Source organism: Rhineura floridana, chromosome 6, assembly GCF_030035675.1.
Source record: "Rhineura floridana isolate rRhiFlo1 chromosome 6, rRhiFlo1.hap2, whole genome shotgun sequence".
In the NCBI taxonomy this organism is placed as follows: domain Eukaryota; kingdom Metazoa; phylum Chordata; class Lepidosauria; order Squamata; family Rhineuridae; genus Rhineura; species Rhineura floridana.
In genome coordinates this window covers 97,578,680-97,600,829 of record NC_084485.1, presented here as the reverse complement: position 1 = coordinate 97,600,829, position 22,150 = coordinate 97,578,680, and the positions used below count along the sequence as shown (strand labels likewise).

Below are 22,150 nucleotides of genomic sequence, written 5' to 3'. Positions count from 1 at the left end.
CTCAGTATATGGCTGGTGTGGGGTTTTTTTGGCTAGCACAGCTCCTGAGTGGTAAATTTTGGCAATGTGTCCATGGATGCTGAGGGCATGCCTCCTGTTTTATGCCAATTTTATGTTGTGTGTGTGTGTTTTCCCCCCTCCTGGGCTCAGCATGCATAGTCATCTGACCAACAAAACAGTGACATCTCTTTACTCCCGGTTTAATTGGTATATAGGATTGTTCTGTTAATCTTGTGTTCTTTAGAAGACATCATGTTGCTTTAATATTGCTTTGATATATTGCTCATATTGCTTTAATAAATATTCCACATAGAGGACAGCTGTGTTTTCAGTTAGAATTTACTTTGTCAAAACACTGATCTCACAGCACTGATTAAATTATTAAACTTTGTAAAAAAAGAAAAAAAGTTTTATTTCTTGATTTTTTTTCATGTTTCACACATGTGACCCTTTCATAGCATCTAAAATGTTTTATTATTTTACGTACACTGCCTAGAGTCTTTTTTATTAAGAGGTTTATAAATCTTTCTAAATAATTAAAATAAAGGATCTAAAATCTTTGAAATATTAAACTCATTTTTAGTCACTTGACTTATGTGGACTGCTTTTATTTAGCAGTACAGCATTACAGGTCTTGAACAGTGTGTGAAACGCCTCTGTGTAACTAACTGAAGGTTATACAATTTTATCCTAACATTACACAAAGGCTAATTACATAGCAACAGTTACTAGCCTGCTGCTTTTCTTCTGACATATTTGACAGATGGGTCACACATGCCAAATACATTTTTTAAAAAAAGTTTCTGTCCATCAATAACTTAGCTACCAACTTTGAAAACACCATTTCCCTGACAATTTTATCTTGCAAGATCTTGTAATGCAACCATTTTTGCTGGAATACTTGTACAGAGTTTTGTTTGTTTTCCTTGCATTTGTCAATGGTGTTGTTAAGGACTAGAAAAGAGGATCAGAAGGCAACAGTGCTGCCCAACTAAAGGTGAAGATTTTATGCTCTCTCTTGTGTGTGTGTGTGGCTGTTGCTGTGATTTCTATTTGAACCCCCACAATACTTACTAGCAGAAAATGGAACAAACTTATGTAATGATCTACACTTTTTCATACTAAATGCCAAACTGCAAAGGCGTGTTTAATGTATTATGGGTGAATAATCTAAACACATCATGTATTCAGCCGGTATGTTCACAAATCCATACGCCACAGAAGTACTGAGAACTAAAAAGAAGGAACTTGTAGAAGGCATAAAAAACCCTGACCAGCTTCTGAACTGGCTGATAGAAAATGGCATTTTTACACCAGAGAAAAAAATGGTTTTATCCTACTACAGGACACGAACTGCAAAGAACTCTCGGGTTTTGGATATCTTGGTTGCTCAAGGTGAGCGAGCTTGCAGGCTCTTTTTTTATCCATGTTTGAAACAGATTGAGCCACAGCTATATAACAACATGAGGAGTTATGTTAGCGATGTGAATGGGAGAATTGGCGATGCCAGAAGGCAACTGATAGGTTATCTGCTTGAGAAAGATAAAGGATGGGTTCAGAAGAGTAAGGATCCTCGCCAAGAAAAGAAAGAGAGCCCTAGACAGGTTTTAGCTAAGCCAGAAAAGCTGACTCAGGGCAAACATACTGAAAAACAAGGTTCAGTTGCCATGAAATCCAAAGACAATAATTTTATTTCTCTTTCTGTTTTTGATTCTGTGGCTAAAGGTAATCTTTCTGACTTGGAAAAAATCTTACAGAAGAGTGATATTAACGCAGTAAACTCTGCAAATGAAACCCTCCTACACATTGCAGCAGCTCACGGGCACAGTGAAATAATTGACTATCTTATCAGCAAAGGTGCCAGGGCGGAAGTGAAGGATAAAAATGGAAAAACCCCACTACATAGAGCTGCTGAGAGAGGTCACGATAAAGCTGTAAAAATTTTGCTCCGGTCTGGTGCCAACATGTATAGCTTGGATCAAGACAGCAACAGCCCACTTCATCTGGCCAGTCAGAACCACCATATCCACGTTCTGAAGAGTATCCTGAAAGAAGAGGCAAGACGACACAAGGGCCAGCACAACTTCCTGCACATGGCTGCTCTCAGAGATGACAGTGAGCTGGTACAAGTGCTGCTACAGAACGGTGCTTTTAGGGATGCCAAAGATGAGAGAGGGCAGACGGCTCTGAGCTATGCAGTATCGCAAGGGTTTGAGAAGACTGTCAAGGTACTGCTGGATGCCAGAGCCAATGTTGATTCCGGCATAATTGATGTAGCCTTTAACAGTAATAACCAATCTCTCTTCAGGTTACTGCTGGAATATTCCAAAGGAATGTCACCTGATACTATGGTGTCAGCTCTCTTTAAAGCCATTCAGAAAGACCTGCATGGCATTGTAGCAGCTTTAATTGAAAAGGGCACAGACAAAAATGCCCTCAATGAAGTGCAGTATACGCCGTTGCTTGTAGCATGTGAAATGGGGAAGACTGAGTCAGCAAAAGTTCTAATTGAAAAGGGAGCCAGCTTGAAGGACAAGACCCCCAACTCAAGCAGTGCTTTACATCTGGCAGTTCAAGCTGGAGCCTCTTCCATTGCAAAGATGCTGCTGCGCAAAGGAATGGCCGCTAACATTGTAGGCCAGGGAGATCAGACACCCCTCCACATTGCTGCGCTTCACAATAAGGGAGCGCTAGTGGACATATTAGTTGATGGAGGAGCTAAAATTGATTTGGTCACTAAAGAACAGCTCACTCCATTGCACATTGCAAGTTATAAGGGTCATATCGATGTTGCTCAAAAGCTGTTGCAACATAAGGCCAATGTCAATGTCAAGGATAAACGGTCAAAGACACCTCTGCATCTTTCTGCTGAAAGGGGAAATCCTGCTATAGTAGAACTGCTTCTGAATTCCAATGCTGACCCCAATGCAACAGATAAAGAGAAAAAGACCCCTCTTCATCTTGCAACCATAGGAAGCCATCTTAACTTGGTGAAAGCACTGTTAGCTAAGAAGTCTCGGTTTGGAACTAAAGATATGGATGGCTGCACACCAATGCACTATGCAGCTGTCAATGGGAATACAGAAATACTAAAAGCACTTCTGGTTGCTAGCAAAAATAAAAATATTGATGACAAAAATGTTTGGAGAAAAACGCCGCTGCATGTTGCAGCAGAACACGGACACAGTGACTTAATAAATTTCTTTTTGAGCAGTGGCTCAGCTATAAATGCTCTGGACAATAATAAAGACACACCATTGCATTGGGCTTGCAAAGCTGGTCATTTTAACTGTGTAAGTGCACTAGTCAACTGGTCTGCAGGGGAGAAAGCAAATCTACAGGCCACAAATAGCCTCAAGAAGACCCCACTGCAAGCAGCAGAATCCAGCCCAACTGAAAACCAAGCTCAGATTGTTACTCTTTTGAAAAAGAAAATGTTATTGATAAGATAATTTTGCAAAGAAGGAACCATGTAAGAAGCACAAGTTATATGTTATTGCTAGCTAATACTATGTTCTCACTGTGTCATGTTCTCACGTGTGTCTGGGGTGCCTCATTTCAGGCCGAGTCAAAACAGATATAATGCAGATGAATATTGATTAGATCTCTTGATTTAAAAAACCCCAAAACAAGCTCACAAAAGGTCCTAGCCTTAAAAAAGAAGAAGACTAGCCTACTGAAGGCTGGCAGAAGATGATGAAGGGTTCCATTTCTCAGGAAACAACCTTCTGCTTTTCTGCAGAGGAAGGCCTTCCGTCATCTGCCAGCCCACTTGTTTTCTCTGCTGGGTACAAAGGAGAGATGGAACCCTCCATCTCTCCTCCTCCACCAGCCTACTCATTTGTCTGCATAGAATTCTATGGACCCCCCGTCCCATGCAGTTCCATATTACCTATGCCTACCAGGCTTGTGCTCAAATACAAAACTAGTGTCTAAGTGCAAGGATTTTTCTTCACCAGTGCAGGACAGTCAGGGAAAGGAGGTTAACCTCTTTTTGGTAATGGCGCCCAGCACATGGGATGCCTGCCCAAAGGTGTAGGCTGTCTCCCTCCTTGCCAGTGATGTTCTCTCTTCAACAATCCTTCATTTTATCTGCTTAGACTTTCGATTTTAGTTTAGTTTATTTAGTGGCTTTTCTGTCTTATTCTTTCTGATTTTTTAAAATATGTTTTATTGTCGTGTGCTGTTTTACGGTGTTATAATTGATATTAGCTACTTTTTGTGGGTGGATGGGATTACAAATAGTATTAGGAGTACATAAACACAGTTGAAGCTGTGTAGGAACATAGAAAGCTGCTTTATTTTGAGGAAAATCAATGGTTCGGCTAGGGTAGCCTTTTCTACACTGACTGGCAGCAGTTCTCCAGGGCTTCAGACCTGCTCAACCTGGACTGCTGGGACTGAAACTGGGACTTTCTGGATGTACTCAGCTAAACCATTTACTCATGGTAGCAATTCCACTATATTCAGCACCAAACAACAAATGACTGTGTGCCTGTAACCCCATGTGGGATGTTAATGTCAACACCAAATATAGCACAGTATAATATTTCTATATCAAGCATATTCACACATCCAAAGCGAGTGTGGGGCCAAAGCTAGTTACCACATTACTGCACTAGATCAGCCTTCCCCAACGTGGTGCTCTCCAGATGTTTTGAACTATAATTCCCATTAGCCTCAGTCAGCATGGCCAATGGTCTGGGATAATAGGAGCTGTAGTCCAAAACATCTGCAGGGCACGAGGTTGCAGAAGGCTGCACTAGATCAAAACCTTTTTGTTTAGATTCCCACAACAGTACTGAAATGCATTTGGTGGTTTAAAAATGGAAAGTATTGCCATGAGTTTTTATTTAATGGGAACATTACCCTGGCTGGCTTGAGACCAGCTCTTAATAAAGCCACATTTGTACTTAATTGTTGTGCCTGTTATTTCTGCTGTGTTGTTTACTTATGGCATCTATGTCCCACTGTTTCTTCAACAAGCTCAGAGCAGTTCCCAGATGATGCTGAGGCATGCTGACACTGTTTAAGGCAGCTAACAGCTCTTTCTTCTCACACCCCATTCTCAGGGTTTAACATTTACTCAGCAACTTTATAATAAATGAGCTGGAAAGATACTCCCAAATAAATATTCATGATTTCAGCCCTCTCTAGTTGGAAATACATTTCTTTTATGGATTTTTTATGCGTATGTGGTACACTAATGGTGAAACATATATCCTAGAGATGTATGACAGGGCATATTCTAATGTGCACATTGGCCACTAGTATACAGTAAATTTAGACATACATATTTTTATTGATCTTATTTATTTCACTAATGTTTTCTTATGATTGCCAAATAGCACTGGTCCCAATATACATTTTTTTCTTCATGGTGAGAATTCTCCATTCACTCCTATCCTTTGCTTCCTATCATCATTCATAGTTTCCAATCCATAAGAGGTCCTCTTATCCCTTTTGAGTTTTTCCCCGGTCCATTCCCTCTTTTCCTGCCAAATCTGGTATTAGATTTTATTGCACTCCCATGTTTTTATTTTGGAAGCTTCTCTGAGAGTTACATAAATCTCCCTTTGTATGGGTGTGCATGTATGTGTGCATATATACATTTTACACGGACACATACATATTAGAGTCTGACTAGTCTGCCCTTCTCTCCTTTCACTACGTGTCCTCTTCCAACCTCGTTTGTCATTTCCATTATACCCTCTCCCCCACCCCATTTCCCAGACATTGGAAGTTGAGGGCAAAAGAAAGGGCAGCGGAAGCTTCGCCTCTTTGTTCGGCGCATGCTCGGAACTCTGGAGTGGCTTTCTGCACTCCTCTGACGCTATCGAAGCCAGAAGTCTATGGTTGAAGCGTAACCATAGAGCCGATCTTTGACCTCGTTTCCTGTTTCGTTCCCGCGAGACCCGGGAGGGGGAACGGAATGTTTTCAGCATGGATGCTGTGGAGGAGTTAGAAGTCGACGTTGAGGGGGACGCGACGACGGGCGTTGGAGAAGCGCAGCCGGGGTGAGTGTGGGGGAGGCAGGCTTCGGGTCTTACATCCAGGCATCGGTGAAGAGGTTTGAAGTCCTGCGCGCTTCAGACAGGCCGCCCTTCCCTCCAAACTGCGGCCTCTTCTTTGGCTGTGACTGGCTAAGATCGGCCATGGCTCTGATGAGGACCTTGATGGCGGCGGTGGCGCGCGGGGAATGGGAATCTGGGCTTCTGGCAGTGAACTTTCTGATGTCCTTCTCCTTCCGCCTCTCTGGAAGTGCTCATTCGGCCAGTGTAAACAGACCCTTAACAGGATTTAATTCGCTTCCTCTGTTCTCACTGCCAGAGCAGTTAAGCTAACATGAGGGGGAGGGAGAGAGAGCGAAAGAGCGTCCCTTCTATTCCTGAGTTGCTTTCTCTTATTAATGCTATCTGAGTAAAGCTTGCTTCTCCCTTCTTTGGGAAACAAGAAAGAGACCTTCTGGGCACCTTCGCACGAGAAACCGTGGATGTATGCCTAAATAGTGTGCAAGTAAGTGGTTCAGAAGAAAACCATAAATGAGTCCCAAAGAGTAATCTTCAACCTGACATTTCAGATGATGAAGTGGTAGGTCTGTTTCCCTGCGATTTTTTGGAAGAAAAAGTTGTGGCACCTTGACTAAGGGTGCAGTATCAGGGGAAGCCGGCATAAGTTGTGCTGGAGCAAGAGAAGCCAGCATAAAGTTCCACTTGCCATTCAGGAGCGTCTAGCTGTGCACAGGAACTAGAAAGTAAAAGCCTGCTCTCCCAAATACCCCAACATGCATGCGCTTTTTTCGGGCCTTATGCTGGCTCCACTTGCGCTGGTCTCAGCTGAGCCAGCTGAATCCTGGCTGAGCCAGGCTGAGGCACTTACGGACAGCTGGCTCAGCTGGAGATCTGCCACATCCAACTCCCCTCAGGCTGGTATAAATGCAAGTTGGATTGTGCCCTAATGCATTTATCATAACATATGTTTTCATTTTTGTTCCCCTGTTTCTAGTTTTACCTCTTTAGGCCCCTTTTAATATCACTCCCCTTGAGTCATTAACTGCATTTTATGTATTTTTAACTGTTTTAATGTTTTATTGTGTTTTTATTTTCTGTGTATGATTGCATTATGAGCCACCCTCAGTGCCCCATTGTGGAGTAGAAGGGTGGGATAGAAATATTTTAAATAAATAATAACTCAGAATCTGTTTAAAGATGCAAGTATAAAAGCAGAAAGAATGGTAAGGTCTGAGGTAAATGGAAATAGTATTTTCTCATCTCCCTACCTGCCCTTCACAGAATCTGACAGAGCATACATTTTTGTGAAGCAGATTACTCTTCCCATGCTCTCTGCAGTCCTTTCTGCTCTGACCACTTAGAACAGGGGTGGCTAACCTGTGGCCCTTGAGATGTTGGGCTCCAACTCCTATTAGCCCCAGCCAGCACGGTCAATAGTCAGAGATTATGGGGTTTGTAGTTCATCTGGAGGGCCACAGGTCAGGCACTCCTGACTTAAATTAATTCCTTCGTTATTTTGACGCACAACACAAAGCCACAGCACTGTCAAAACCTTTTTTAAATCCATATATTTCCCCCATTTATGTCAGCTTAGATGGATCTTGCTGTAGGATAGCTGCCATAAGAATAACTGAACTTCTTACCTTAGTTCCTATAGTATAGTTTAGAATATTGTCTTAAATTTATTTGACAAGTGGGCCACTTATTTTAAAAATAAACACATTCTTAATTTTAGGATTTGATTCCGTGTTTGTGTTGTGTGGTAAGGTATTGTATGGATATGCCATAAAATTGCTTGATAAATCTTCTCTGCTTAAAGGTTTTGTACCTCAAACTTACAGTTGTTTTATACTAGCAAAAGGGGGGGGATAGTATCAGGTGGAAGGCTTTGGACCACTGCAACATCATGTGACATTTACCGAACATTAAAGTGCTAGTACAACTGCAGCTTCTGAGAAGGTCAGTTTTTAAAGTGTGTGGCTTTTTAATTTTATTTCAGAAGCTATGAAAAACCATCATCCAGCTTACTCCAAGATCATTACCTTGATTCAACTTGGCGAACTGATATGGGTCTTGTAAGTGTCCTATGAAACAAACTATTAACTCTGAGAGAAATTCTGTCTCTCTAAAGACATCTTAAGATGTTTCCTATTCTGACCACTTCAAAAATATGCTGGGATTCAGAGGTCCAAGGATAGAATAATTTTCACTTGTGCTATTCCATCCACACATATTCAAGTGTCTGAACAATCTGTGCCCCCAACTAGCTGTGTGAAACAGCTGTTTGCAGCCTGATTGTTCTATACATAGATCTTGTTCAAGTGCTTGTACAAGGAATAGTGCTCCTCTGTATGTGGCAATGGATCTCTAGGTCTCTGCCATGAAATGTAAAAAGGTGTCACAGCTATGTTTTTCCTTACAATATGCTTATCCAAATTCTTACCCATGTTCTTTTATCCTAGTTTTTTTTTTAAAAAAGGTGTGGATTGTTACATGCACTTGAAAATCCTATTAATTTTCAAATTCATGCTTTGCCATGAATTCTCTGGGATATTTTGAAAACCTGCTATCTCCTCACTTCAGCACTACATCTCAAACATGGGAAATATTAATCTCTTACTCAGGGTTGATGTGAAAATTAATATATAAAAAGAAGTGTTGCATGACTGATAATGTTTTTCTCCTAGCCATGGAGTCTTGATAGAACAATTAGCGAAGAAAACAAGGCTGCTATTGAGAAGATGTTGTTGGAAGAAGAGTATCCTTTTCTTATTAACCATCATGACAAAATAGAATCCTCACTCCAGCAAGAAATGGAACTATAATGCAGGTTGGTAATCAAAAGGCTGCTGTTAGTGATTAGAAATTACTCTATTACTGCCTAATGGAAGCTCTCGCCAATCACCAAGGTTTTACTTTGAATGCCAGGTGTCTCCTGCTTCTTTAGCAATACAGCTTTTCTGTTTCTATCCTTCTTGTGTCTGATCAAGGCCTGACACAGTCAGCAGGTGTTTGTGCTCTCTGTCTTTGTTTTTCTTAACTTTTACCATATTCTGAGGCTGTATTTCAGAGTTAAGCAAGAGCGCTTTGGCTATTCTATAAACGAAAGACATTTTACTAATGCTCAGAGACCAGCTATTACTGCAGATGTTCTTGAGCTTAGCTTTGGCAATAAGACCAAATTCTTGCCTCAATTCTGTGAGTGCTAGCTCAAGGAAGTGCATGGGTGGTTATGGATATTCACTTGCAAAGTCCTGCATAATTTTGTTGAAAATAAATGCTAGTTTGAACAACAATAATTTTTGCTTTGTCTTTGAATTAGAAACTGTAGAATGGAGACTTCTGTATGTTTATGATTTTTGTCTATCTTCCTTTGTCCTTTGAAGTTATGTCAAGGTGAATGTCAAAATTAAATGTCAGAAAAGTTCCCCCCTTTGGGTTTTCTTTTTGTTTTGTTTGCTTGTTTTTAATTTTGTAATCCCTAAACAGGTGAGTTTAGCTTGTGTTGAGAACAGAGACTTATTTTAAAAAATGATCTTTAAATTCACGGCTTATTATATATATTTTTTAAAAAATCTGGATTTATAACTTATAAAAGTTTTTTGCAAGGTTGCTATGCTGAGTGCTTCCTATTCCCCTCTCACTCTCTCTGTTCTTCCTCAAACCTGTCGCTGAGAGTTGTGTAGTTGGTATCAATTTTCTGGATTTAAGCTGCGATTCTAGACTCGCTTAATGCAGAGTAAGTGTCATTGGACATAGTTAGATTTACTTTTGAGTAAACATGCACAGGATTATGTTTGTTGGCCACTATTTCTCTGAATGAAGTAGAGTTTTGCTGGGGTTTGCAGTTGTACTATATCTAATCCATTTACTATCGCCTACAATCCATTGGACTGCAGTGGTGGGCTTTCAGTACAGAAATTATTAATTATGAAAACAGTAGCATGCAAAAAAACCCACAGTAATAATGCTTTAGAAAATCCTTAATGAATTCCAGATACTATCTGTCTAGCAAATCACTTCCAGAAAAATTTTGGCATGAACTAAAGGAAAGTGATAAAAAATGCCCCAAAAGGTAAAGTCTGTTATATGGAGGGTGTGATTTAATTACATTTGTGTAATTTTAAATATTTCAAGGGGGGATTTTTGCTAAGGGCATCATTGTGTATAAGAACTTCCATTTGTCTTGTTTTGTACTTTACAGTCTACACAAGAAAGAAGCAAAAGCAACGTATGTACTTTTAATGTCATAGCTAGATATTAAGTGGTTGTACTGTTATTGGTCCTTTTAAAAACCCTTGTAATAGTTGCATTTTTACATTGGTTTCCTTGTTGCATGCCCTGAACCCACCTCCCCTGGTAAAAATGTAGTAACATATTTAATACACATAGGTGACATAATTAATCTTGAGTCTTCTACTTAGGCAGTTGGTCAAAATGCTTATACTCTGTTTCCAGGTATATTTATTTATGTGCATGTTAATCCAGTGATTTGGGTAACATTTAAAATGTGTATGTTTAGAGCCAATTTTTTTACAACCTTTTTGTTTTGCACAAGTGTTTTGCTTTATTTTTTTATTAGGATACGCTCACCTACAAAATCAGCTACTGGATCACTAAAGTGGACAGTGAAAGAAAAAGAGCTATTTGAACAAGGACTGGTAAATATTTCCTGTGGTTAATGTTTGTAAAAGTAAGCAATGTCATTAGAAGTGGAGCATCAACATTTTTCATGTTAATTAAAAATACTTAAAATATAGTTACCCTGTGTGGCTTTTTTTGTTTTAAAATGTAACAAAATGTTATGCAGTGTAATTTTAGTGATGATATAGCTATCCTTAAATCTTAATTCTAAAATAATTTCATGCTGGATAAGATTCCTATGGAAGCCAATTGGAATTTCTTAGATGAACTGCCAGGGAAAGGAAGTGAACTGCTAATTCTCTTGAATAGTATTTACTCTGTGCTTAGCTACTTTAATGGATTTTTCACCCATGGGGTCAAGTACTTTACCTTTTCCTTCACTTTCTGAAAGCTCTTCGTGCTATCTTAGTACATTTGTCCTGATAAAAAGCTGCCACAGAGTGGGAAATAAAGAGGCTGGGCAGAACAGTCCATCTCAGAGGAAGCTGGTGGAAGGAATGCTGGTGGAAGAGGAGCCAGTGGGAACGTCCGCAGCATCCAATTGCAAGTCAGAATCAGAAAGTAAAAGCTGGCTCTCACAAATTCCCCTACCGGGGAGTAAGCAATCTCCATAGACTTCCATTGCAATTATTTTCTCATACCAGGAGCGCTCTGAACACAAGCACCCCTTTTTTGGGCCTTATGCAAGCTTCCTTGGGCTGGCCATCCCTGGTGGACTCTTGGCTGAGCCAGCTGGATCCTGGCTGCACTGCAGCTGTGCCAGAATGAGAGGCTTCTGCCGGCAGAGCCCAGCTGAGCCAGGACCCTGCCGTATCCAACTCCCCTCAGCCCAATAAATGTAAATAGCAATTGGATTGTGCCCATAGTAAGCAAGTAGCTACTCTGGGGTTAACAAAGGTTTGTATACCAGCCGTTAAAGCCCCAGATGAGATAGTACATCGATTTGTTTGACTTAAAAGAGCTGAATTTATATTTACTTTCCATTAGGCTAAATTTGGCAGAAGATGGACAAAAATTGCTATGATGATTGGAAGTCGCAATGTTCTCCAAGTAAAAAGTTTTGCCAGGCAGTACTTTAAGAACAAGGTAAGCTTGATATAACAGCTTAACTGATGGAATGGCAGGATAGCAAACTTTGCCAACAAATAACACTAATAAAGATTACTTCATCAGAACTTTGTAAGTCTCCCACAACATATTATTTTACTTTTATTTTTAGTGTCCTAATCACCTATGTATTTAAAATGGCTGTTAAAATTAATTAAACTTAAAAGGAGAACCCTGTTGACCTTTGTCCATTGTGGGCAAAGATCAGCAGGGTTCTCTCTTACCCACCTTGCTCAGACATGTGAGCAGCTGAGGTCTGTAAGGGAAGAACTCATAACGTAGTTTCTGTTGCTGTTTATGTTGCGCAAGAGAGTTAAAGGGCCCCTTGCCTGTGTCTAAGGTATATTGGAGGTGGAATCCCTGTTGGTGGCTGAATTGGGCCACCAGTTTCCTAACCCTTTTTTAGAAACTCCATGCAGTTGAGCACTAGCTCATAGAATTAGTCTATCATAAATCTGAAGCGACTAGAAAATGGTAGGCGTTCTAGTAGTTAGATTTGAATAAAAAAAAATTACCTCAGATTTTCCCCATTTGCTGAGTTTTATTCTCCCCCCCTCTGTTCCCCCCTTTTTTCTCTTTAACAAGATATCTCTAGATACCTCTAGATATTCTGTAATTTGAGTTTGACATATGCATATGTCAGCGGAATAGGAGTCTCCTAACAACGCTCGGCACCTTTCACAAACTACAGTTCCTAGGAGTCTTTGGGGGAAGCCATGGCTGTTTTTAATGTGGAATAAATGTTTGGTATGGATGTGGCCTTAGACTTCAAGCCATAGCCACAGCTACTGAGACTATAATCCCTTGAAGGATCCTTCAAGCCCCTATCCTGAATTTTCAACTGTCACACTACTAAAAGGGGTGTCTAACTTGTGGGCCATGATCTATAGCTTTTTTTTTTTTTTTAAAGGTGTCTTTGAAGATGTTTTGTTTTAATATATTTTAAAGTCTGTTTTTAAGAAGTTTTAGAGTGTTTTGTTTGTCACCCTTGGGCTCCTTCTGGGAAGACGTTTTATTTATTTATTTAGTATATTTGTATGCTGCTTTTCATCACCAGGTGACCTCAAAGCGGCTTCCATAGCAAGAATAAAACAATATAATAAAAACAATTCAGAATAAATAAATAAAATAAATAAAAATAATAATAAAACTTGAACAGTATCAATAATACCACAGAATATCACAAAACAAGCTCAGATCAATCTAGTCTGCAAAAGCTAGAGAAAACAAATATATATATATATATACAGAGAGTGAAAGCAAGTATACAGTAGAGCCCCATCATTGTATGACCGTCCATGTCTCCAAAAGGAGAAAGTTACAGCACTGGGGCACCATTATAGAGAAGAGCCTTCTCCAGAGAGAGTGATGTAGTCACCCACCTGGTCTTGGAGGAGTTCTTTCAGGCATTCTAATAATCTGACAACAGCAGCCATCTTGCTTCATAGTGGCCACCCCGAGAAACCTACTTATAAGCTTAAGTCCTTACTGACACCGAATGGGCAGTGCCCAAGGCCACTGCCTTGCACTTCTACAGCTAAAGATCTTGGTGGGCCACACCTCTGAGAGCTGCAGGTGGAGACAATTCTGCTGGCAGGCATGCATACAGGCAGGCAAGGAAACAACAGGTAGGTGCTGACAGGGTTCAGCAGATCGTTCCCAGAGTCTCTCTGGGATATAAATAAAATAAATGAATGAATAAATAAATAATATTCATGAAGCCCTACTAAAGGCAGTGAAACAGGATCAACATGGGATAGGGGATTAGTACAAAATACAGCTTGTTGACACACGTCTCACTATCCTGCAGATTCGGATATATCACAGGTATGATAGTGTCCCCTGAGTAAGATACTGTATACAGTTAAGTGGTTTTCATTATAACTAAGAAGCCTGTCCTGCCTGTTATAATGAGCTTTTACTGTACTGAAAATACAAAGTTGCCTTATGCTGATTTAAGTCACCGGTCCATCTAGCTCAAAACTGTCTACACTGACAGGCAAGCAGCTCTCCAGTGTTTCATACAGGAAACTTTTCCAGGCCCACCTGGAGATGCCAGGGATTGAACCTGGGACATTCTGCATGCAAGGCTTGTGCTTTCCACCTGAGCTAAGGCCTTTCACATGACAGCTTGATTTGTGACTTGTCCAATTAATTTAGGTATGCTTCCAGAGTTACTCTTGGAACATTTGAATTCCTGCCACCGCAATACTGTTTTTGTTGCTTGTGAAATGCTACAAGTATCATTATATAAATACTCAGTCACTAATAAAACTATTCATATATATGTATTAAATAATCTTCCATATACATATGTATTAGGAATTTGTAGAGGATTGTGAACATCTATAAATATATATACAGGCTTCTTAAAGTCTGTAGCAAGAAGCATGTGATTTTCTTCTTAAACAAAAAGAGCTGAAGTAGTTTTTAGCAAATGCTATGTTAGAAATTCAGTTAGTTGGTTTGATAAGTTATATTTTTTCCTTCTGAATGTCGTTATTTGTGGCATGTTACTTAACAGAGTAGTTGAAGGAAAATTCTCCAAAGCCTACAAAATTAAAGGTCTCTTGAAAAGAGGGCTTAGCTTTTATTAATGCAATTAAAAAACCCACAGATTGAGCCTTTCTCTTTTTAACTACTATTTTTCATTTAGACTTCCTTATTTGGTTGTGCATAACTTCTTTAAATGTATTTATCTCTTAAGGCAAAAACAGATGGCTCAGAAAAAGTGGAACACCAGCAGTATGTCAATGTTCCTATTCCCAGTACTAATCCGGATGATGAAGGAAAGGCGGTGTCATGGTCATCTACACACTTAAGAGGTCGGGCAGACCCTAATCTAAATGCAGTGAAAATTGAAAAATTATCAGATGATGAGGAAGTAGATATTACAGATGAAGTGGATGAGCTACTTCCTGATGTACCTCAGCAAGAAGCTGGAAAGTCTGGGTTCTTAGATATTCCAAAAAGTCCAGCTGGAGAGACCAATTGGACAGAGCCTATTTTGGATTCTGCTGGACACATGTCTTCAGTTCTTTTAACAGCAAGATACATTCCAAAGCCAGAGCAGAGTATAGTTGAAAGTCTAGAGGCTGCAATATCATGCTCCGAGAATAGTGGTCATAGGCCTATGACATCAGAAGATAAGTGTGATGGAAAAGGAATTTCAGATGTTACTGATTGGTTTTCTAATCCAGAGATTTGTGGAGAACAGAGAGACTTCACTGAAAACAGCATTCTTTTTCATCCTTCCAACCAAATGGAAGAGGAGAATCAGATAGATGCAGAGGAGCTTAAGCCACCTGATCGAGAAGTAGAAATAGATAGAAATACCATACTAGAAGAAGAAAAACAAGCAATACCAGAATTTTTTGTGGGACGTCAAGCAAAAACACCTGAGCGCTACCTGAAAATTAGAAACTATATTTTGGATCAGTGGTAAGCAACACAAGCCTGTCAGAAAGTTATTCAGTGAGAGGAAGTATGTAAAGCAAGTGTGTGGATATTTCATATCTTTCCTTTACACAGTTGACCATTGATGGCCAGTTGCTTCATAGAAACTCACTTTGTTGATTATATTTGCCTTTGGAGAGCTTGGTTAGGGTGGGTGATCAGCCAGCTCAGAATTGTGCATTATTGACTTATTTAGCCCAGGAGTGAAGAACCTTAAGCCCACGGACTTAATTAAGCCTGCCAGGCCTCTCCATTTGGCCTGTAAAGCCATTTTGGCTAGGCCACATGTACCTGCCTTACACCTGATATCATATATTATGTCAGGTGTTAAGCAGGCCGAAAGGGAGTTTGCAGGCACATGTAGAGCCCTGTGCACAATGCTTTTCAAGACCCGACAAGCAGCTGATCATCACGGCTTGCATAGTTGTGTGCTGAACTTTGCAAAATTTGACAATCATTGGAACTTTCATAGTGCATGCTTTTACCTGCATGCAGTAAAAAAAATAGGGCACCTGACTTCACTGTGACATGAGGTAATTGAAAAGTGAGCACCTCTGTCCACTTGTCAAACTTGGCCTCTGTGGGATTGGCTCCTGCTTAGCCCATGAGAGACTGCTTTTGACCCAGGTGGGCAAATAGCAGTGTCTGAAACCCTTTGCTGTGTCAGATACAGCTGCTGGTTAAACTATCTCCATTCTACCACCACTATAATGCTAAAAAGGTGTGAGAAATTTCTGTGGTTGTAAGTAGACTTTGGATGAGTACAAGTAATTGTTCTTTCAGACTGGTTCTGTTTACATTGATCACTGCACGTCCAAACTCTAGAAAATGATCATGAAAATTTGGCAGGTTGTGGTAACTTGAGGACAGTGTCCACAGGGTTGTGGACATAGCAAGACGTTCCAATATGCAGTTCCAAGAACTGTTGTATATTTCTGTACACTTCTCATTTCTATTACTGACATCAACACAGAAACCATCTGAAAAAGCATGTCATTTTCACCTCAAGTCCTTGTGACAACAAGGCTGTATGATGCTATATGAAGATAATTTCCTGAAGTGCATGTGAAAAGAACGCTGTTGGTAATGGGATCTGTCTAGCCTGTGCAGCAAAGATTTTGGAAACATGTTTTATGAATATCCCAAATTTGATAGTCCCACTTGCTTCAGTGCGTCTTTCTTCCTTTGCTTCAGTGCATCTTACTTCCTCTGTCTGAGTTGTGTGTAAGAGTGTCTCTGAGGTGATTTGCAAGCTTCCATATGTATACAACTTAAGACTGAAACATGCAGCTGATAGTTGGGTATGCACAGTTTTTATACTGCCTGCTAAACTCCTGCACTATAATAATCTGGCATATTTGCAGCACAATCCTATGCATGTTTATATTTGCAGCACAATCCTATGTTTACTCAACAGTAAGTCCTACTGTATTCAGTGTGATTTCTTCTCTGGTAAATGTACAAAGAATTGCAGCCTTAGGTATCAAAATACAAAATTGCTGAAGGTTGTGTATGGCTAATTCTGCTCTGCAGATATAATTCCCAGTACGGGCTCTTCAGCAGCAGATTCCGTACTGTTGTAGAAAGTTAATTCATTCAATTGTTTTTGTTCAATCTTTTAAAAGTGTTGGCTTCTCCAGACTGATTTAGAGCTCTCAGATCATTAGGGGAAAAATTCTGACAATCTGCCAAAGTTTTGCAAGTATGAGCAAGCAAGTACATAAAAACGAAAACAATTTGGAGATGAAATGGCTACAAGTTACTATAATTAGGTGAGAAATGTTGAAAATAAAGAGTATTGACTGATTGGGAGATTTTGTAGCTCAGCGAGTTCCTCATACGGTAACTTACAGCTCTTGGAAATGCCACTGTGTGTACATCTGTGCATGAATGGAATGGATCAAATTTTATGAACGCCTGCTTATACTAATCATGGGATACATCTAGAAATATCAAATACTGCTAATTCAATTGCCCAGTTAAGGCATCGCCTTTATTTTATAGTTTGTGGTGGTCTTTTATTATAGGGAAAAAATCAAACCAAAATACCTGAACAAGACTTCAGTACGCCCAGGGCTGAAGAACTGTGGTGATGTTAACTGCATAGGACGGATACACACATACCTGGAGTTAATAGGAGCAATTAACTTTGGCTGTGGTAGGAAGAAAACTTCAATCTGTTTGTTTAGCTTTGCATTTGTATTCTCTTTTTCATAGAAGTCTCCAAAACCACTCAAAATAATACATTATAATATAATTTACCATTGAGAAACAAAAACTGTAAATGGGCCTATGGAGAGCATGTGGGACACATACACAAACATCTAGAAACCCATGTTTTAAAATTCTGAGCAGAAAAGAGGGAAAACATGACCACTGTGATTACAGTGTGGGGCAGGAGCTGGCAAGGACCTTCTAGATTGTAACCAGTATACCTGCAGCTGTAAAAAAAAATGCATATGTCAAAAAATTAGGCCACTGTTTAATATTATTCCTGTTCTTTTTAGTCTCTTATGGTTTCCGTGACTCTGTTGCGGTGTCTAGAAGCAAATAACTTTCTTGGGCAGGTGCTGATTAGTCATAATGAGTGTTCGATCTATTGCCAAGGCAACAGGCTATAGCCTGGTAACGTTTGTCCAGCTAACCTTCTCTGATTTCCTGCACATGTATTTGTGTTTCTGTGTCGTCTTTCGAGCCAGTCCCCTCTGATAAGCTTCAAAACTCTTTAATCTCTCCCGCCCCCTTTCTCAAGTCCTTCATCTGTGGGAAAGCCAGAACAACAGTTAACTCTTTGAGCTCAAACCAATGCTCCAGTCAGGAAGGAAGCTGTCCTGGCTCAGCTAAGAATTGAACACAGCTGAATGGAACATACTCACCAGTAGCCGTTGAAGGGGGAGGCCCTGCCAGTGTGTGGCCAAGTTTCAATGTCACATTAAATAACGGTTTAAAACAAACTATGGTTTAATACTGTGAATGAGCAGCTTGCTGATTTACACGGCACAAAAGTTCCAGCTGGGTTTGTTCGCTGCACCTGGTACTGCTGTGCCACAGACAGAACTAGCCACAGTCTCGCTTATTGTGTCATCTGAGCCTTGGCTTGTGCTTAGGTACGAATTTTTTTTTAAATGATTATTAAACTTTCCTGAGGACCCAGCCACCCGATCTACAGCATCTGGGCCTCGCTTCATTTCTCGCTTCTTTTCTTCCCATTTTAAAAACAATGGGTTGACCTTTATTTTTCTTTTTAAGTCTTTGGGAAATAATTGAACCTGTTTTATGCATTCAGTGAATGGAAGTTTAGACACTGGTTGAAAATAGTGTATTGTTCAATATGGCTTGCACCATTAAAAACTCCAGCTACCTCATATCAGCTGAAGCTGAACCGAGGTGCTGCTTGTGGGGGACAAGAGAAGGTTGGGAGATGTTGACCTGAAGTTCAACGGGGTGAGTCTTCCCCTGAAGGACCAGGTCCACAGCCTTGGGGTGGTACTTGACTCCAGGCTGTCCATGGAGGCTCAGATTTCGGCAGTGAGCCGGGCAGCCTGGTATCAACTACACCTCATACGAAGGCTGAAACCCTACCTTCCTGCTCATCGGCTCCCACTGGTAATACATGCCCTGGTCACCTCTCGTTTGGATTACTGTAATGTGCCCTACGTGGGGTTACCCTTGAAAACGGTCCGGAAACTACAACTTTTACAAAACGCGGCGGCTAGACTACTTACGAATAGTCGCCGCCGGGATCACATCACACCTGTGTTGTTTGATCTACACTGGCTTCCTGTTGTTTTCCGGGCCCAATTCAAGGTGTTGGTATTAACCTTTAAATCCCTATACGGTTTCGGCCCAGTTTATCTTACGGAGCGCCTTCAACGCCACCAATTATGCCGCCCGACTCGATCAGCCACACAGGGCCTTCTCTCAATCCCGCCAACAAAAACAGCTAGATTGGCGGGAACTAGAGAGACGGCTTTCTCAGTGGCGGCCCCCACCTTCTGGAACTCCCTCCCACAAGATCTACGGCATGCCTCTTCCCTAAATGTCTTCCGAAAACCCTTAAAGACCTGGCTCTTTCAACAGGCCTTTGGGATTTCCGGGGAGGGCTAAATGCTATGATTAAATGCCTCATGCCCTGTATTATTATTGCTTTTGCTGTCGCACTGTTCTATTTTGTATTTTGTATTATTGTATTGTGTTTTAATTTTTCACATGTAAGTCGCCTAGAGTGGCCATTGGTCAGATAGGCGACGCATAAATTAAATTTATTGTTATTATTATTATATCCTTCATGATTTTTTCTCTTCTTTCCCCTGCCAGGATTGTCACTGTAATCCCCTAGGCTTGGTTGGCTTAGATGGCCATATGAATACATCATTTTTGTATTTGTGAGGCACTTAGATATATCATAACCTTCATGTTGTGAGGAACATTTAAACATTTGCTTTTAACTCTTGACTCTAGAATTCAAATTAATGCAAGAGTAAAGCCATCATATGCTTGTGACCACCAGGTAGCTTGCTTTTGCGTGTCTGAATGAGTTCTCTTGTTCATTTCTACAGACCAGGCTGTATATAATAGACCACAGCAAGTTGACAAAATTCGACCTAGAGAAGGCAAAGACACTATAGAAGCCTATCAGCTTGTGCAACGGCTACAGTCTATGGTAAGATGAAAATTTAGGGCACTATCCAATTAAATTCTTGTGCTAGCGGTATAGGATTCCCCCCTCCCCCAATGCGTGTGTGCCCTGTGTCATTCCCAAATCTGCTTTGCAGGGAGGAAAGAGGGAGAGCATTCCATTGCACATGGAGAAATCCTTGCACTGATGGAACATTCACCTTACTGCTGTGTTGAAAACAACCTCTAATCTCTGTGCCACTGAAAGACTAATTTCTCCTTTGTAATATTCTGCCTTTTGATCACATTCCTGAAGTGGATTACTAATTTAGCAACAGCATATTACTGATGGAGAACAAACCAGAGTACATTTTCTCACAAACATTGCTTAGACCTTTCTGGGCTAAATAAATTATGTATTGGAGTTCTGCACATATTTTTGTATGGAGCTTCTAAAATGATATATTGCTTTCAAGAAAGAATGTTTGTCAAATACATAAAAAGTAGCACTTTCCTTTAAAGTCAGTGCATTTTAGTCAGTTGAGTGAAACTAAATAAACAGATGCTCTTGGAGGTCGCTGATTCATAGGGTCGCCATAAGTCATAATCGACTTGAAGGCACATAACAACAACAACAACAACAAATAAACATTTTAAAAAGCCAGGTGAATACGAAAGAAATTTATATACAACGGGGTGTGCATGTGTGATTGCCTTAATCAGTCACATTTTAGTATGATTCAGCACATACTTTATGATCTAGTTAATGCTCCATTGATTTTTACTGAGTATCTCTACGATAAGGGTAAACTTTGTAAATGATTGGTGCATAGAAAAAAAAGTGCTGGATACTGTGCCTTCCAGAGTGAATAGATTGGAGCTCCTTAGTTGTTAAAATCTTCTAGCTATGCTGTGTGTGGCCAACTTGGAGGTGGTACACATCATTTTGAAGTGTAGTGATGAAGATGTAGGTGGTTGTCCATGGGCATATGTGGTTCAACCTTGATAAAAGTTCAAAAAGTGTTCAGATTGGTCCAGCTAGATGGATGATCACTTCTTTATTGACAGCATGATAGTCCAGATTCCAATACTCCACAATACCCCAAATTGGCTAATAGACCAATTATGGCTAATTGACTATTATGTGAATTGCCTCCACAAATGTTATGGCTAATAGACCAATTATGGCTAATAGACTATTATGTGAATTGCCTCCACAAATGTTGCTGTCATGATGCCCTTGAATGTGAGTGTGATTTGGTTTACTACAGCGTACAAGGAGAAGGCGTGTTAGAGACCCCTGGGGAAACTGGTGCGATGCTAGAGATTTGGAAGGACAGACATTTGAGGTAACATTACTTTAAGCTCCACCAATATTTTTCAATTTTTGCTAAAGTCAAGTGGTTCCTGCAATGAAATATTTTTATTTATAGTAATATCTCACCTTCAGTGTTCGAAGGAGAACATAGACTGGTGGGCTCCAATTTTGGCAGCTTTATTCACTGCTATTGATCGCTCCGCGCAAATTCCGGCCGATTGGAGACTTGCAATTGTTATACCTATTTTTAAAAAAGGAAATAGATACGATCCGGCAAATTATAGGCCTATTAGCCTATTGAGTGTTATTAGCAAGCTATATGCCAAACACCTTCTTGAAAAATTAACTAGCTGGCTGGAGGAGGAGAACATCTTAGTGGATGAACAAGTGGGGTTCAGGCCAGGGAGATTGACAGCAGACCAAGGGCTTGTTCTTCAACATCTGGCCGAAAAATATACTGCTGAGCCAAGGGAGGTTATTTGCTGCTTTTATCGATTTTAAGTCGGCATTCGATTCAATTCCCAGGGACAGACTTTGGTTTAAACTGGAGAGTACTAATATTGATAGAAGGCTGCTACATTTAATTCGAAGTCTGCATGAGAACACCAGTTTAAGGGTTAGATCTGATCATGCTGGGCACCTGTCAGCGCATGTCCCTACTTTTAACGGGGTCAAACAGGGCTGCATCCTTGCCCCAACCCTTTTTAATCTATACATCAACTCGATAGTCAATTACCTAGCGGTAGTAAATTCCCATTCCCCCAAATTGGCTAATAGACCCTTGTCCATATTACTATATGCAGACAATGCTGTTCTTCTGTCTCAAACTAGTGTTGGCCTTCGTCGCCTTTTGAGGGCACTCGCTTCATACTGTAATGAGGAAATGCTGAAAATAAACTACGATAAATCTAAGGTTTTGATCTTTACCAAGAATAAGGCTATTCACCGATGGCAAATAAATGACCATCTGATCCAGCAGGTTACAGTGTACAGGTAC

At 40.3% G+C, this 22,150-nt stretch overlaps 2 protein-coding genes across 5 annotated transcripts in view; both read left to right on the top strand.

Annotated features, from left to right (window-relative positions):
- Positions 1-1,181: 1,181 nt before the first annotated feature.
- LOC133386735 (CARD- and ANK-domain containing inflammasome adapter protein-like) lies at positions 1,182-3,452 on the top strand. Its single transcript, XM_061630491.1, has one exon. It carries the CDS (start codon positions 1,182-1,184, stop codon positions 3,450-3,452), a length of 2,271 nt encoding a protein of 756 aa, XP_061486475.1.
- A 2,416-nt stretch (positions 3,453-5,868) lies between these two features.
- Positions 5,869-22,150, top strand: part of MYSM1 (Myb like, SWIRM and MPN domains 1) — a 32,040-nt gene continuing 15,758 nt past the window's right edge. Inside the window, exons 1-11 of one of the 4 annotated variants that reach the window (XM_061633197.1) lie at positions 5,869-6,017; positions 8,011-8,086; positions 8,699-8,769; positions 10,009-10,086; positions 10,216-10,242; positions 10,594-10,672; positions 11,643-11,741; positions 14,470-15,203; positions 17,246-17,376; positions 19,778-19,881; positions 21,107-21,184. In XM_061633197.1, the coding sequence (XP_061489181.1) occupies positions 5,944-6,017; positions 8,011-8,086; positions 8,699-8,769; positions 10,009-10,086; positions 10,216-10,242; positions 10,594-10,672; positions 11,643-11,741; positions 14,470-15,203; positions 17,246-17,376; positions 19,778-19,881; positions 21,107-21,184 (1,551 nt within the window). In that variant the 5' untranslated portion in view covers positions 5,869-5,943. The other 3 variants (XM_061633195.1, XM_061633196.1, XM_061633198.1) reach the window with 3 other exon arrangements.